Source organism: Fibroporia radiculosa (genome assembly GCF_000313525.1).
Source record: "Fibroporia radiculosa TFFH 294 genomic supercontigs, scaffold485, whole genome shotgun sequence".
In the NCBI taxonomy this organism is placed as follows: domain Eukaryota; kingdom Fungi; phylum Basidiomycota; class Agaricomycetes; order Polyporales; family Fibroporiaceae; genus Fibroporia; species Fibroporia radiculosa.
In genome coordinates, this window is record NW_012133212.1 from 27340 (window position 1) to 43527 (window position 16188).

The 16188-nt window shown below is 48.4% G+C and overlaps 8 protein-coding genes across 8 annotated transcripts; 5 read left to right on the forward strand and 3 right to left on the reverse strand.

The window, feature by feature from the left end:
• Positions 1–191: 191 nt before the first annotated feature.
• Positions 192–2936, forward strand: FIBRA_01103 (uncharacterized protein; the record flags this gene model as incomplete). Its single annotated transcript, XM_012322982.1, has 12 exons — positions 192–341; positions 413–537; positions 589–708; positions 764–940; positions 999–1138; positions 1199–1353; positions 1402–1518; positions 1939–2136; positions 2199–2480; positions 2540–2660; positions 2712–2832; positions 2888–2936. The coding sequence occupies 12 exons, from the start codon at positions 192–194 to the stop codon at positions 2934–2936; spliced, it is 1755 nt and encodes a 584-aa protein (XP_012178372.1).
• A 294-nt stretch (positions 2937–3230) lies between these two features.
• FIBRA_01104 (uncharacterized protein) lies at positions 3231–4031 on the reverse strand (the record flags this gene model as incomplete). The annotated part of the gene is made up of 2 exons (XM_012322983.1): positions 3231–3664; positions 3764–4031. The coding sequence occupies 2 exons, from the start codon at positions 4029–4031 to the stop codon at positions 3231–3233; spliced, it is 702 nt and encodes a 233-aa protein (XP_012178373.1).
• Positions 4032–4509: 478 nt separating this feature from the next.
• Positions 4510–5636, forward strand: FIBRA_01105 (uncharacterized protein; the record flags this gene model as incomplete). Its single annotated transcript, XM_012322984.1, has 6 exons — positions 4510–4662; positions 4712–4866; positions 4928–5036; positions 5102–5131; positions 5188–5262; positions 5313–5636. 6 exons carry the CDS (start codon positions 4510–4512, stop codon positions 5634–5636), a joined length of 846 nt encoding a protein of 281 aa, XP_012178374.1.
• Positions 5637–5822: 186 nt separating this feature from the next.
• FIBRA_01106 (uncharacterized protein) lies at positions 5823–8040 on the forward strand (the record flags this gene model as incomplete). The annotated part of the gene is made up of 6 exons (XM_012322985.1): positions 5823–5863; positions 5919–6175; positions 6226–6367; positions 6404–7271; positions 7331–7807; positions 7879–8040. The coding sequence occupies 6 exons, from the start codon at positions 5823–5825 to the stop codon at positions 8038–8040; spliced, it is 1947 nt and encodes a 648-aa protein (XP_012178375.1).
• Positions 8041–8313: 273 nt separating this feature from the next.
• On the reverse strand, positions 8314–9076 carry FIBRA_01107 (uncharacterized protein; the record flags this gene model as incomplete). The annotated part of the gene is made up of 5 exons (XM_012322986.1): positions 8314–8345; positions 8402–8524; positions 8646–8832; positions 8881–8980; positions 9045–9076. The coding sequence occupies 5 exons, from the start codon at positions 9074–9076 to the stop codon at positions 8314–8316; spliced, it is 474 nt and encodes a 157-aa protein (XP_012178376.1).
• Positions 9077–9280: 204 nt separating this feature from the next.
• FIBRA_01108 (uncharacterized protein) lies at positions 9281–11891 on the forward strand (the record flags this gene model as incomplete). The annotated part of the gene is made up of 6 exons (XM_012322987.1): positions 9281–9620; positions 9685–9741; positions 9798–9981; positions 10031–10099; positions 10160–10235; positions 10287–11891. The coding sequence occupies 6 exons, from the start codon at positions 9281–9283 to the stop codon at positions 11889–11891; spliced, it is 2331 nt and encodes a 776-aa protein (XP_012178377.1).
• Positions 11892–13358: 1467 nt separating this feature from the next.
• Positions 13359–14827, forward strand: FIBRA_01109 (uncharacterized protein; the record flags this gene model as incomplete). Its single annotated transcript, XM_012322988.1, has 9 exons — positions 13359–13422; positions 13495–13571; positions 13651–13767; positions 13821–13877; positions 13940–14006; positions 14052–14189; positions 14243–14342; positions 14396–14621; positions 14675–14827. The coding sequence occupies 9 exons, from the start codon at positions 13359–13361 to the stop codon at positions 14825–14827; spliced, it is 999 nt and encodes a 332-aa protein (XP_012178378.1).
• Positions 14828–14978: 151 nt separating this feature from the next.
• On the reverse strand, positions 14979–15930 carry FIBRA_01110 (uncharacterized protein; the record flags this gene model as incomplete). The annotated part of the gene is made up of 7 exons (XM_012322989.1): positions 14979–15048; positions 15105–15151; positions 15203–15355; positions 15408–15569; positions 15617–15633; positions 15685–15719; positions 15776–15930. 7 exons carry the CDS (start codon positions 15928–15930, stop codon positions 14979–14981), a joined length of 639 nt encoding a protein of 212 aa, XP_012178379.1.
• Positions 15931–16188: the final 258 nt, after the last annotated feature.

Sequence of the window (16188 nt, forward strand, 5' to 3'; positions counted from 1 at the left end):
AGATCGGTCCGGTCTCGTATTTTTCTTACAGCGGATGGCGTTTGTCCGCTCAGAGGATTGGTCATTGGGCGTGTTTGTCATCCTCTAAAAGTGTTTCTGTATATTTTGGCTGACTGCCAGACCGGCATTGGATTTGCTGGACTGGTCTGATATCACTCCACGCGTTCCTCTTCTTTCATTTCCATCGACCGATGGGTCTCTTGTCGCTCGGGACGCCTCTTGCGTGGGATGACGCAAAACGACATGCAGATCACGTTAGGAGCCATGGAATCACCCAGTTCTTAAACATATGGGACAGACTTAAGGACAGGTGCGGCGACGAACTCCTTTGGGGCGATGAGGTATCGATTCTCTTCGCACTGGCCTGCATCACGATTCCTGACCGTCAAAATGCGCGGAATATGTACCTCAGATCGAATACATGGTGGTCTCGTTCGACCATGAGAGCAAGAACGCAAGATTATCGCTGAGGCAGTCCGAAATTCTTGCAAAGCTCAAGGCTATCACCAACGACATCGCCTCAGACCGCGCAGACTCGTAGGTCTGCAGTTGCTTGCTGTGCCCGCAGCATTGTTCACGACCATCTAGAGGTTCTGTCCCTACATTCCACCCCGAGTATGGCCGCTTCATGCTCGAATCTACTCCGGGTTCTCCGTACACTGGATCCCTGACCGACCTATTGTCAGTCGAGGGTGATATGCGTTATCGGTGCGTCCGTTGATGTTGCTTTAGCTGTGTAGTTAAACAGCAGCCACTCTTTCAGACGGCGACTGGCTCGCAAATATCTCAAACAGGACGAATTGCCATTCACTTTGACCTCGTATCCACGTCTGGGTGTCTCTGGGGTGTTCACCGATCCGTACTTTGACCCCGAGAATGCAGTTTCCAGTCACAGTCTCTTTCTTCCAGAAGAGATAACAAATCCGCACGCTCGATTCCCGTTCGTCGGACAACCTCCTTATCAAAATAATCAAATTACTGACCGACACTTGATTCAGTACACTCACAGCTAATATTCGTCGTCGGCGGGGTTCCAAAGTAGTGATCAATCTTCCCCTCTTCATAGACAAGAATACCCCACGACCATTTGTAGATCCTACTATCCCGTGGCAGCGCGAGCTATACTCTGAAGACCCAGGTACTGCCCTTTGATCCAGTGACCCTCCGTTCACACTAGTTAATGCTGCCGTGTGAGCAGAAGCAAAGCAGGGGGCCGCTCTGAATGACCACATTTACATGGACGCCATGGGATTCGGGATGGGTTGCAGTTGCCTACAAATTACTTTTCAGTCATGCAATGTCACCGAAGCCAGGAGGCTATATGATGCACTCGTTCCTATTGCTCCGCTGATGGTTTGTTCGTAATTTGTGCGGCATGCAGAAAACTGATCGCTTTGGTAGTTAGCGCTTACTGCGGCTAGTCCGTTATGGCGCGGATACATTGCTGACGTTGACTGTCGTTGGGACGTAATCTCTGCGAGTGTAGATGACCGGACGGAAGAAGAACGGGGCTTGAAGGTACGATCACCGCCTGATCTGTCAGACCTCTCTGCTGACAGTGAAAAGCCTTTGGAATCGAACAAGTTTTGCATTCCCAAGTCACGTTACAGCAGTGTCAGTCTGTACTTATCGGAAGACTGGATGAACAGGCCAGAGTACAGTGACGTTCATGCGCCTTATGACCAAGCAATCTTTGACCGCCTGTGCAATCATGGTGCCTTCCGGGTTCTCGAATGCCCTTGGTGCATGGGATCGCTAATTGCCATTCAATGCAGGTATTGACAAATTGCTCGCAAAGCATATTTCTCACTTATTCATTCGGGATCCAATCGTGATATTTTCGGAGACGATTGAACAAGATGATACGACCAGTAATGACCACTTTGAGGCGCGTCTTTACTGAGAATTACTGGCTTCAATGTCTCACTCTCCGCTTAGAATATTCAATCCACAAACTGGCAAACCCTGCGTTTCAAACCACCGCCCATCAACTCTCCTATAGGCTGGCGAGTGGAATTCCGCTCGATGGAAGTACAAATCACAGATTTTGAAAATGCGGCGTTCTCCGTATTCGTGGTGCTTCTATCTCGGGCCATTTTGAGTTCTGGGCTTAATTTATACATTCCCATATCGAAAGTGAGTCCCATCTGCCACGCATAAATTCGTTGTAATTCAGTGGTTATCATGTGGTCGTGCAGGTTGACGAGAACATGTCAAGAGCGCAGAAGAGGGATGCCGTTCATTCCCAGAAATTCTTCTTCCGCAAAGATGTCTTCCCTCCATCCGGATCTTCTCGCTCTTCCAGCGCATGTTCGTCGGGATCCAGTTCGCCTGTGGATGGTCCGGACGTTGTGCGGAGAAAAGAGAAGAAACTGCGCAACTGTTTCCCTTCAGTCCCACCACCAGAAGACGGACACCCATCCAGGCCTGTTGAGGACGAATATGAAGAGATGACGATGGAAGAGATTATGTTCGGAAAGGTGAGTATCCCAACGCCATGGAACGAACTGATACGTTGATGCGTGTTTTATTTGCAAAGTGTCCTGGATTCCCAGGATTATTTGGTCTCGTGTACGCATACCTGGATACCCTAGATATCACTGAAGATGAGCGGTGTAAGTTGGACGAGTACTTGGATCTTATTAAGCATAGGACGAACGGTTCGTTATAATTTTCGTCTGTGCGACTATGCATTAACCTGTCGTTCGCAGGATCGCTCAAAACGGCGGCGACTTGGCTCCGCGACTTCGTCCGCTCGCATCCATCGTATAAATTCGATTCTGTAGTCAGTCAGGAAATCAACTACGATCTCATGATTGCCGTAGATGAGCTGTAGGTGTCTGTCTTTCACTCCCGCGTGCATCAACTTACTTCGTTTCGTCGACAGAGAACGAGGCGTGAGGAAGGTCCCGGACTTCCTGCCCACTAAGATATAATTTGAATGTATCCCAGTAAGACACATTTTAGAACTGTCGTTTGTAGCAATTTCTTGGAGCTATCTTATTGGTGATCATGTATCTCTGGAAGAAGGTATTTTGCATATCCGTATACAGATTGGTGGGTCTGGCGGAATATTACGCGCTGTCATTTCGGTGCAGGATACATTGTAATCCATGACACCGCTGTCCCTCCCGCATTTTTGATGCGACTTGAAATTGCTTCTGTTCATTCCTGTATACATCTACCTAGACTGTGGAGTCTGTACGATCATTTCAGGGTCAATACCCTCTTCAGAGCTTCCCTCTGTGTTTCCTAAATGCCTCCTGAACACCAGAACCCGCCATGATGTCCTCCATGCACCTGCTGTCGACTTCCCTGCCTTTCTGAGCCAACTGTAGTACCTTATCGGCAACTCCCCGAGGCACACAAACAACGCCATCCTCGTCCGCGACCATGTAGTCGCCTGGTTCGATCCGAACTGCGGCGAATGCGTCCGCATTTTCCAATGTCAGCTGCGGCGCAATTGTGAGAGCGACGTTGAGCGCCGACGGTCGCGTGAAGGGAGACTGGCCAAGAGTAGAATGACCTCGTGCAAACACGGGGAAGCCAGCGCTGCGGTGCTCTGCGAGGTCTCGACAGCGACCTGAGATAATCACACCTAGAGCGCCGCGAGCTTTGGCACCTGCCGTCATGAGACCACCCCAGACTGCATTCTTCGTCTCTGCTGAGGACGAAGATCACAGGAGTAGCATCAAGGCGACATGCAAGAAGGGAGTCTTCGCATGAGCTACTGCTTCAAAGCAGAAAGGAAAAGACACTGAACGGGGAGCATCGATGACTATCACAGAGCCTTCTGGTGCGGCATCCACGTAGTGGGCTGCAGGCTTGGGGGCAGTCTCGTCGGATGCGAGGACCATCTGGACAGTGTATGCGGGCCCACAGACACGCACATCTGAACCGCTAGACTGCGGCGAGAACATGTGAATATCCGGGATGTGTCCGCCATGGGGAAATCCAATTTTGATGAGCGCGTCAGAAATCTCGCAAGTAGAGAACTTGGCTAGGGAAGAGAGCAGAGTAGCGGACGACATAGTTCACAGTACGTGGTGGGAGGGAGGAAACTGCGATCTACATGAATGAATATTGTCTGCGCGGAAGTTGAGCGGCGCAGATGGCAATGTGCGGGCAGCCTTAAGGTCCGCAATCGGGATTTCTAAAATAGGCATGGGCTAATATAGATAACATATTTTAATCCTAGTGTACTGCACAAATAACTAAATTAGCATTTAAACTTACCTACTGACAGCCTAACCGATATTGCCGATTAATGTGTAGTTATATCATACTCTAAGAGCCTAAGGATACTGCGCACTGCCGGTCAGCACCGGCAATTCCGGTCAGTCTAAGTTTCCATGTCGCTGACGCGCTAACACGGCCACTGATTCCAGTCTCTCCAAGGTGATTTGTACAGCAACGTCGTAACAGCATTTGGTGTCTTATTTTCAGCCGCATTTGCTTGCGCTGGGGGTTCCATTGAAACACCCATCTGGTATGCTCTAGCCCTACAAGATGTCTGAACTTACTATTGGGGCCTCCTCCGATTCGGTGTGGACCAGAACGTCCCGAAATTTGCGCAGGCATATTCGCAGGTCCAACAAAGCAATCATGCGTTCACATCGTATTCACCTACCCATGTATGATATGCCCATTCGCCTACGACCGGTAAGCTGTTTGCTCGCTTCCTTGCGTCTTATGCTCATCTGTTTATTAGTGGTTTATCTTATTCACCCTTCTCATCATGCTGGTGCTTGGGTTCCTGGGCTTCACCAACTTCTCGCATGAGCTCCCATTGAACGACAAATTCATTCATTTCTCCTGTTTGTGCATCGCCACTGCAGTGTTTTACTTCATCTTCGACGTCGAGGAGTGAGTCTCAGCCAATTAAGCTCGTTCCCTGTATTCAAAGAAATTCTGCGTGGCTGCAAAGTGACGCGAGACGCATCTGGTTCTGGCGTAGTTCACCTCTCATCTTCACTGGGATTACTTGTTTCTTCCTGGGAGGCATTATCAGCGAGTTTGTGCAATCAATGCTACCGGTGAGTGTACACATGGCGATATGCTAGCGCGTACCTTACATATAACACGCACATTTTGCATCCAGTATAAGGAATTTCAGATAGGAGATGTCGCGGTATGTGTTATGTCGCCTGAGCGCGTGATAGTTATTGGTGGCTAATCTTGAAATAGGCGAATCTTCTCGGTTCTAGTATAGGATTGTACGTTTCATATCATCTCGAACGCTATTATAGGCATAGACGTGAGGTACGAGCTCCATGCATTTCTATCTGTGTGCCAGCCTCATGCGGGGCTAGATCTTGCGCCTATATCAACCATTGAACGAGGATGTCATTTTGTCGGACGATGACGATGACGACGCGATGCAACTCTTACCGAGCCATTATATCCCACATTCCCCACGTAATACCCAGAAGGGAGCTAATGCGAAGACGGGCGCTGGAATGGTTCGTTTGGGGGACGTTTGGGATGAGGGTGAAGAGATTTTCGGACTAGGAGATGAAAGTGACGAAGAAGAGAGTCATTCACACTCTGCAGGTCTACCGGCACTTGGTCTTGGGACACCCAAAATTATTGTTACTGACACAGAGACTCAATCGCCATTCCATTCTGCTGGGTGACATACGTATTTCTCCTTGGTTGTAGCTCTAATATTGGATTTATTATCATTTACGGTGTCTTGTATATCACGGAGCCTGTGCTACTATTTATTCTATGTAGGTTTTCTGATCACAAGTACGATCGTTGAGTGCATTCAATGAAAGGGAGTCGGGCGCTTGCTTGAAGGCAAGTCTCTCAATGCCGACATGTCTTGTGCATCCCTCACTGCTGTCTTTGGGTGGCCATCGTGATGCGACTGCCATTGTTCGAAGACTTATAACTCACAGGCATACTCGGTGTAGGAGGGTTCAAAGAGCGGCATCAACTGCTGTAGCCCAAAAACAGGCCCCCTCGACCTCTTCCTCTGCAGGCGACCGTAGCCATCTTCTTACTGTGTTGCACAAGACGAGATCTTTTCTGCCCAGAGTTCTTCCTCCAAGACAGAATGAATCATCAGGTGTGGACACTCTGGAGTTTTGGGAGGACCTGCTAGCAACCACCTACGATGACCTGTGCCCAACACCAGAAGCTAGAGAAACAGACAGGATTCGCGTCGCGAGTATGTCTAAACAACCACCCGAGACGAGTCAATATTAATTGTTTTCACAGTTTATGGATGTGACAGTTCGGCGGAAACCAGAGCACTGGTCGCTGCTTTGCTACAGGAACCTTTCGCATCGGAATCACAGAGAGAAAGCGTTGATACCCGATGGAAGCACACTTCAGATGGACAGGGGTTCATCACCATCCAGTGAGTAGTCTCTTTGAATACTACATGTCTTATTAGACAACTTGTCATCCGGAGATACGGCACGCCAAAATATGACGGTTCTAGTAGCCCTCGCATCCAATCTGCTTGGTTACAACAATTCGGGGCTCCTTTACAACTGGTAGAACTTGAGCCGGCTTCTCGTCCCCCGACTGAAGAGCTGATTTTGCGCCTGCTCCTTACTGCCGACATTCCTATAATCGTTTGCAACCCTGCATTGGCACCGCTTTCGTCCTTATTATCCGCATCTGGCCACTCGCTCCTCCCTCTAAACCATCCAAATGCTGTTCTTGCGCTCAACGCCACTACCGAATCGACGCAGCTTGTAGAGCGCGTTCAATCGCTGTGCGGTATCGATATTCCAGTTCTATGCATTGACCCTTTGCGTGCTCTCAACGCGTTGAACATTCTAAATTCTAGTCCTTCTTCACCTCTGATAGTGCAGAGGTTTCAAGACAATTTCGACGCATCCGGCGTCTCGAAGCTTACGGAGAATGTGGCTAGCGCGATATCTAATGCGTTACAGGTGTATCCTTCGGCCACAGCTGTCGAAGCTCTGCACATGGAAACTGCTCATTCAATCATATTGCACTCGCTGGCGAAGTGTCGTAAAGTCTTAGATGATGCTCGCGCTGAGACGGACGCTGTGTGTACCGAAATTAGCTCGTTGCGTGGCCGCATGGAGGAGGTAAAGGCAACGGCAGGGAAGGATGTCTTGGGTGTTGAAGGTAACGAGGTTGCGAAGGACATCGAACAGTCGAGGAGGAACATCCGGACGGTAATGGATGCGCTCGTGTGGTGGAAGCTCCTATGGAGAGTTGATGACGTAGCGGGGACAGTAACCGCTGCAGTCGATCAGGTATGGTGTAAGGACTTGGATTACCAGGTGAGTCTGTATGTCATTTAACTTGCCAGCTTATTTCACATCGAGCCTCGGCTATCTAGCTTGCGTTTCACGCCGGTCGATTGTATTCCTTGCAGCAGTCATTTCATGCTTCTAGTGAACGATTGCTCAAATCGTTTTCACCTCGATCTCCTTTCAATTCACCGGTATTGCGAAATACGATTTCGCAAGTGTCTTCTGCTCCCGCATTCTCTATGGACGTGTCTTCCTTCGCCGCGCCAATACGGGCACGTCGTCGACAGTTCCACTTCCCCACCACCCGACTCCAGACCGCTGCGCGGCACACTCTGCTGGCTGTAAGTGGCAGCTCATTTGGTGGGATGGCTATTGCATGGGCCGGATGGGCGGGACAATTGGGAATTTTGGATATGGCAATATCAATGGATACTGCCACTGGATTAGGCATGTTAAGCACAGCTGTTGGAGTCAAATGGGCCATTGACCACTTCGAACGGGCAAAACGGAAGTGGTGGAAAGATTATGATCGTGTTGGCCAGGGGCTGCGTAGAGATCTGAAGGTACGTCCCAGAATTTTAGCCGCATCCTTTCAGGTTTAAGAAGCTGTCTCAAATTGAACACATCCATCCAGGACCTACTAACTCGTACAATAGACGACCGAGTGCTACTCATTCCTGAGAAGACGTGCGCCGGCTTGGAGCACACAATCATGAAACAAAAAGCCCAAATAAATGACCTCAGGACGGAGGTTGCTATCTTAGAAGAGGAGCTTAATAAGTTCCCCCCGAGATGAATAGATTTAATCCAGTATTTCATTATTCTAAGATTGAGTGCGGACGAAGACATACTCGTTGTGAGATTCGACGGATTATCGAAAGTAAAAAAGGTGGCAACATTGAATATTCTTGCCTTCTTCAACTATCTGATGTCCCTCGGATGTTTGCCTAATTTTTGTCCACAGACAGTCTGGTTAGATGGCAGGTCGGGTCGTAAAATAACAGTGAGTAGCGAGAGGTAAGGGACGTTGACCGGTGTATACATCTAATATATCCGATAAGAGTGTTACTCATGAAGGCTGAGCTTGCATGGTTTCGGGTACTACACAGCAGACAGTCAGCACCTTGTGATACACAACATCAAGCCAACATGCTTACTTGGTGGAAGCTGAGGTCGCGTGGCATCATTGAAAACGCGAGAAACAAGAACGCCGACACCCTCAAATACACTAAGAAGGATACCACAGGCAATCGCGGAACCGAGAGCATTGCGAGGGCCGCCTGTAGTCAGGAATTAGCTAGATTCGGCTTCATATATAACTTATGGTATTGGACAGCTCATCGGCAAACAGGTGCCGTGTCTTCAGGTTGAGAGTCAGGACTACATGGAGGAATTGCTTACTTCGTGCTGCTAGACAACCCCCAGTCAAGAACCCGGATATGATTGGGTTCCACATGTCCTCTTTTTGTCGCCAACTCTTCATGGAACAATCAAATGTTGAGAACAGACCACCCCAAACACCGAAATTTCCGCCAATCACAGGTGCTCGGGCTTTGATAACAGATGCGGCTCCCACCAGGCGGTCGCCCTAAGGGGTATAAACAAAACACATCTGGCAAAAGCATTCTCGACTTACCCGTGGCGAATTACGAGCACCCTTGATGCCATGCCAAATCGTCCCGCCAACTGCGCCCATCGCAAATGCACTGCCGAAGTCGGAGAGAATTACCCATGGACTACCGGAGCGGCGTGGCACAAATTAGTTCTAAAAAAGTGCAAAGGGATAGGATAAGGCCTAACCAGGGGTCTCGGGTATGATCTGCGTGGGCCATAGTGTTGTGTTACTAAGTGTAGCGGGCGGTGAGCAAGCGACGATGACACTACTGAGTGAGCAATGTGGCTGCTGGCTAAGGCGGTGGCCACGATAATTTCATGGCGTTAAGGGCCGGTTGAGATCACGTGCAGACACGCTTCACGTGACATTCAGTCGCGCTGTGGCGCGCAATGTCTTGAACTGCTCCTTCACAACCACTGCTATGCCCTTATCCTCTTCTAGGTCGCGCCCTTTAAACCACGTTATTGATAAAACGCGACAGCTTTTTGTTGAAATTCCTCCTTCACCGCTCCATTCGTCGCGTATCAGCGGGACAAGTACACCCTCCAGCCTCAAGGAGAACATGCCTCTACAGCACTCCAGAACGGAAAGCAGCAGCGGCGCCGCGGCTGCAAAAAGTCTTTCCTCGCACACCCGAAAGCGAAAGCTCTCGGACGCGTCACGGAAGATGTCTGGGCGCGAGGAGCTTACAATGCCGCAGTCAAAGAAGGCTAAACTTGATGCATCTGCGAGGGGCAACACAAGCAAACCGAAAGATACAAGTACGTTAATATCTCCTGTTAGAAAATCAACGAGAGGCGACCTAGATATAAGATCATTCTGCAGAGTTTCCCAATGGCTTCTTTCACTGTCACCAATGTAACAAGAAGCGAGACCCGTCAGGTCTGTCATGGCCTGTCTAATCTACTGCATATGAAGTTACTGATAATCACGGAAAGATGGAGTTCAGTGCACTTTTCTAACGTCTGCGCGAAGCGCCGGTCGATGCAAAGCCAAATACTGTAGAGCATGCCTCAAAAACAGGTATGCGCAAGTCCTCGAGGACATCAAGAAAGAAGACGCGTCGAATGTTTCCAAGAAGGACAAAGGGAAACACGTGGCCAATGTGGGATACCATTATAAGTCTGTACATATGCTGTTTGGGTACTCCCACACTCACGAAGAGCCGTAGGTGCCCCAAGTGTCGCGACGAGTGCAACTGCCGTGTTTGTCGTAAGGCAAAAGGCCTCGAACCCACGGGGTGAGCTCGCAGAATTCACTATATGAGCCTTGTTTCTGAATTTGAGTGTGTTAAATGCAGGAATTTAACCTTGCTTGCTCGCCGGACGGGCAAAGAATCTGCCTCCGCATTCTTGTCGGAGGATCCTAATGCAATTGTGAGTCGGTTAGATAGACGGAATTCAAATTCCGTGCTCACCATCTTGTAGGGAATTATGCCGGGTAGGGGCCACCAGGTATCTCCTAAAGAGAAAAGCAAGAAGATCAAGTCACAAGCACGCGTTGATTCCGCTTCGTCTACGAAACTGAAGGTGACAGGAGCCACAAAGTCCTCACAGAAACTTGGGGATAAAGCGATTTCAGGAAGACCCGCTGCAAGGTTACGGAAGCTGCCATCACCCAAGCCTGTGTGGAGGCGTGTTCCCGTTTTGCTCAATCAGGACACCGCAGAGGCACGCATACACATTCGAGAATTTTGTCTAAGGTTCTCTGTGGTCCTTAATATTGGCAAGAGTTATTTGGACGAGCTGGAGGTTCTTGCTGGTGTAAATGGAACCCCTGAGGATGACGAAGAACTCTCTGGGTGGGTCAGTGAAGCTTGTGCGAAGGCTATTATTCTTGGACTCCTTTCAGTTATAGCGGAGAGCTCCGAGAGCCAGCCAGTATCCAAAATCATCAAGGATGCCATTAAGGGAATCAAAGCCTCTGGTGCCAATCTGAATCGAGTCTGGGCATCTCTGGCAACACTACGTGACGGTTTGCGGTCTGTATCATCAAATTTAGTCAGATTTGATGATCCCCTCCCACCACCGGCGTCAGCCACGTACAGAACTACACGCAGTGGCCTTCAGGGTGGCGCGACGGATACAGGAGTGTTTGTTGCAACCGCAGCACAACTCATACCCGTTATTGCACGCCTCATTGAATTTACTTTGACCACACAGCCTATACGAGACGATTTGGATCGGGGTGCAACGTTAGAGAAAGACTTGGTCAAAGATGTTCGCGAAGCTATTGTCAACGAGAACACAAGGTGGAAGGACTTCAAGGCCAATGGAAATTTGACCAAAGCAATGATGAAATTAGAACGCATGAAGCATAAGCAAACTCTCGAAGATTTGGAGTATGCGCATCGTGTTGCGTTGGCGTCGTGTTCGCTGCGTTACTGTCCCTTGGGCCGAGATCATGAAGGCAGAATGTATTACGCTTTGAGCCCTGGAGAGGCGGAAAGAGAGGCAGCGATGCAGCTTATCGCGGGCAAAGATCGGAAAGTGAAGATTGGTCGACGGCGCGGCGGGTTCACTGAAGACGAGCGGCGGGACCTACACAGGTGGTCCTGGTTTATTGCCGTGTGGGGAAAGCTCCCTAGTGGGGCGGCTAAGGCTAAGAACCCAGACGACGAGACCGAAGACGATGACGACGATGACGACGAATTGGAGACTTGGTGGGCTTTCTGGCAACCAGAGGAGATCAAGAAGATTGCGGATTGGATCACGCACCAGGGCGAGCTAATCCAACCAGGGAGCTTTGACGACATCGAGAAAATCAGATTGGATGATGAGCAGGCTAGCATCACTGACTCGTCCACTATCGCGAGTAGTTTGGTCGGATCACGCGAACCATCGCCGTTGTCTGACCTCTCGGACGATGACGATAATGAGGTAGACTCGGCAGGATTACACGATGGTGGGCATCGCCTTGGCCCATCCAAGCTCGAGCTTCAGGCCCTCGTCAAATCGTTAAAAGGCTATGCGGAGCTATTGCAATGGAGAGTGCGTCGGGTGGAGGCAGACGTGGTAGTGGAAACAAAGTAGGCTACCAATATGCAGACTGCTCTGGAGCGGTGCAACCCTTTTCTCTAGAGCTTTCTAGTTACTATACTAATGGCTAAGTGTAACATGCGCATAGTTTACGCGTATAATTTACCTACTTGAGCTATGCTTTATAGAATTACAGTAAGATGTCTCAAAGCTCCGTAGTCAACGTGGACTATTAGGTCATTGAGCACTGCCGAACGATTAGGCTTGCGAAGTCGTCTTGAGTGATGGGCCGCTCGATACAGCGCGACAGTCGCCTCGCCAGGAGCGTTGCGAGGAGGTGTTTGCACTGGCAAGTGATTGCCGTCGTCAAATCGTTTCGTAACAGAACACAGCAGGAACATACCAAGTAGTGCGACTCAGATAAAACGGTATAGTAGGCATACGCAGCGCACGTACAATATACTTTAGGCATAGTGCCGCAGGACAGCATATCAGGAAATACGACGTATGTAGCAGTCGATCCAAGCACTTCGTATTGCTCTCGTCCCCAAGGTGTCGTATACTTTATCACTGAGGTTGTATCAGCTTTGAAATACGCAACAATCATAATGTAAATGAACCGACCACTCTGCCGATCAATCAGGTCCAAGGATGACTGCAAAAGGGCGTCAGGGAAAAAGAAACGGAGCTTTTCGATTGTTTCGTCGTTTACTGAAATATGCTTTATAGAAAATTTAACTGGGACTAGGGGAGAACGTACGTTCGTCTGACTGTATAGATGACAGCACGGCCAGCATGACAGGGAGAAGGCCTTGCGAGAGCGTCATGGATCCGGGATTCACCCCGTTCAAATGTTGCAAAGGAAAGGTGAGTTAGTGTTCTTTAAGAGCTGACGTGATCTGTGGGGTATGAAGCATGAGTGATCGATCACAAACTGAATGCGGTTGAGTGAGCGTGGGCGTGAACCATTTCCTGCTCCTGTGGCGGGTGTATGTTTGGATCAAAGGCTGTTGCCAAATATCTCATTTCCCTTTCGGGTAGAAACTCGGATACGGGTCCTTGGACTTTCACTGCTTCCACAATCCGAAATGTGGTCCCAATTCCTATTCGCTTTTGCACAAGCTCATGATGAATTCAGAATACCTGAGCTACTGTCCATAGCAGAGCTACACGACTTTGAAATCAAATTTTCGAACAACATCGATATATCTCGCCCATTCATGGTTTTGAGGCTTGCAAGTGAAGAACACGCTAGAATTCTGGCAAAGAGATGTATACTTATAAAGTACACGGACTTTGTCGTGTATCCTACTCTCTAATACTGATATGTGGTAAATCAGATTTGTCTGCGAGTTTTATGCTCGGGGAACTACATATGACGCAGTGCATGCCGAGACTTGCGCATGCCGGCCGAAATGGGAGCGATTTATCGAGAATACTTCTTTCAAATTTGTTGTAACAGCATACAATCATTCCATACCTCAAGAGCGTCAACGAGATGTAGTTGAGAGCTTTTCGTATATGGGCCTCCTCGGCAAGATCGATATGAAAAATCCCGAAATCACAATGATTTGCTTTGAAGAATGTGAGTAGAAGTAGAATTTGAAATGTAGCGGCTATGTCTTGCAATCAGCTGATTCCGGAGTGTTGGATGTAGACATTGACAAACGCGGTACAACGCGCGACAAGCACGAAGGCGATGGTGATTTCAAAGAGGTCTTCTTTGGGAGGTTGGTGCGTTCCGGCCATTGCATCATATGTTATCCACTAAACTATCTCGATGAAATCTGATATCTCGCCCTCGTAAACTCAGATTGAAGAGGGCTCGGCTCGTATGCTACTCAAAACGTTCGACGTGAAGAAGAGAGTTTATTATGGCAATACGAGCATGGAAGCAGAAATATCTTTATTGATGGCGAATCAGACACTTGTATGCCGGTCGAGTCTTTATGGTTACTGCATGGATCTGGCTCTACTTTTTAGGCTGCTCCAGGAAAGCTGATTTATGATCCATTTGTCGGTACTGGAAGCATGGCATATGTGAGTACTTTCCGCTACTGGATTCATGTTGGATCATTGTCTTATCTGAGTCATCTAATTAGACAACCGCGCATTTTGGTGCGATGGTATTCGGTTCCGACATTGATGGCCGACAAATGAGAGGCAAAGGTTAGTTGGTGTTCAACAAATCCACGCTCGTACTTACCTTCGTAGACAGACAGCCAGGAATTATACGCGCCGCTTCTCAATACGGGGTAGCTCCTCGTATTATTGATTTATGCACCTTTGACATCACGCGCAACCCCTGGAGATGCGGGGACCTATTCGATGCGATCATTACGGACCCACCATGTAAGCACTCCTTGATTTCTTCGTTGTTGGCACGACAGTTTATGCCTAGATAGATGGTGTGAGAGCTGGTGCTAAGAGGCTGGGCAGAAAACCTCGTCTAGGTAAGACACCACAGAATGTCACAGTGCGAGAATCTCCACACCCTGTTCGGGAGTAAGTGTTCCACATTGTCACTGGTCACTGGTGTGAGTAATGAATGACTGTAGTAATGATCAACCATATATTCCTCCGACTAAACCATATGAATTGTCCTCGCTCGCATCTGATCTTGTACTCCTCGCACGTTATATGCTAAAACCACGTGGACGACTTGTATTTTTTCTACCCACTGTTACAGATGAGTATGAAGAGTTGGACATTCAGGCCATGTTATGTGAGGGCATGGAAGTCGTGGCCAATTCGCTCCAGAATTTTGGATCTTGGGGACGTCGAGTTAGTCCGAATGTATCTTATAGTTCATGACTGTCTTGCTGACTTGGACATAGCTTATAACAATTCGCAAGTCAACATCTCAACATTATCCCCTTCCGACATTCGAGTCAGCGGCATCCAAATCGGAATCTGACACCCATGTACCTGCTCACAGAGACTTTCGCGAGAAATACTTTCAAGGCTTCAAGAAATTAGACACAGACTAAGATGCAAAATGAAAGTTCCCATCGGTTCAGGAAACAGATAGGGCACTGTGATGGCAGGTGGATTTGATGGCAATTACACTATTATCAAGATATAATGTATCTCGAGCGCGTTGTATCTACCCCGAGCACAGTTTGTGCACCAATGTTTTGATCAATGATTAGAACTATCAATAGAGCGCGCCGTCGCAGCAATGCGAAAGTTCACTGGTACGACGGTGTGTCTACGCGGGATCATTCAGTAATTTTAATCCTGAGATATGAAGCAACCGCAGCGTACTCATAGAATTTCTGCACGCCATCGCCAGCCATGACTACAACATCACCCTATCTGGGAGTCAATTTATGGACAATGTGAACTGTGACATGAGGACTTACATGACGAAGGTAGAGGGTTAGCGCATTCCTGGAGGACCCTTTTCCCAAATCATCGCTGTACTGGGCGTGTAAACGAAAGTGCATATACGCAGCAGACCCGAGAGAGAGAGAGGCCACAGTCGGTCCCAGTCCTCTTTCGCTATCGCTGTGGAACTGTGTTGTAATGCAGTGAGTGCAGCGCAGTCAGGAAGGCCGAAATTCTCACAGCCATTTTTTGCTTCTCCATATATGCAGCGCTAAGCACCTCGTTGAAACTGGACGTCATATTAAGTGCGTCTTTCATACGCTGCTGAATTAGTTTCAGCGCCTGTACGACAGCCGTAGGAGCTACATTCCAAGAGACGGTATTATTCGTTCCTCCGACATACTACCTAGGCTATCAGTTTAAGCAGATTGGCGTAAGGAATTGTCTACCTGATACGGTTCGCCAGCTTTGTTTAAAGTCAGATAATCCATGTAAACGGTGGGTACATTGGACTCACTATTTTGAGAAAAATAATTGGTCAACAACGTGCCTCTGCCTATTGACCAACATTAGCCTGACGGTTCCAATGACAGTAAAAGTTCACTTACATTTGTGCTATTCCAGAAGTGGATAAAACGATTTGGCTCATGGCTACACGCAAGATGATAATTGGCGCACATACCGCTCGTAAAGGCCATCTACGAAATAGCAGTTCCCCCTTCGCACCTTGTTCCTGGTATTCTTTGAAAATCTTGTCGGCCATGGTGTTTATTGTCTGCCTGCCAGTGATCAGATATATAGAGCCTCTGTTTCCCATCATTGACAAAACAGTCAGAACGAGATCAAAGGCCATCACAATGCCCTACCGATTATAGGGGAGAATATACTGATGATAGAAACTGATACCCTCAGCCGTTTTATAATACTTCATATCGGTTACGATAATGCCTGAAAATCGAATGAAATTGGCGCCTTCATATCATACAAAAAAAGATACCTGAATGGTTCGCCACACAGTGAT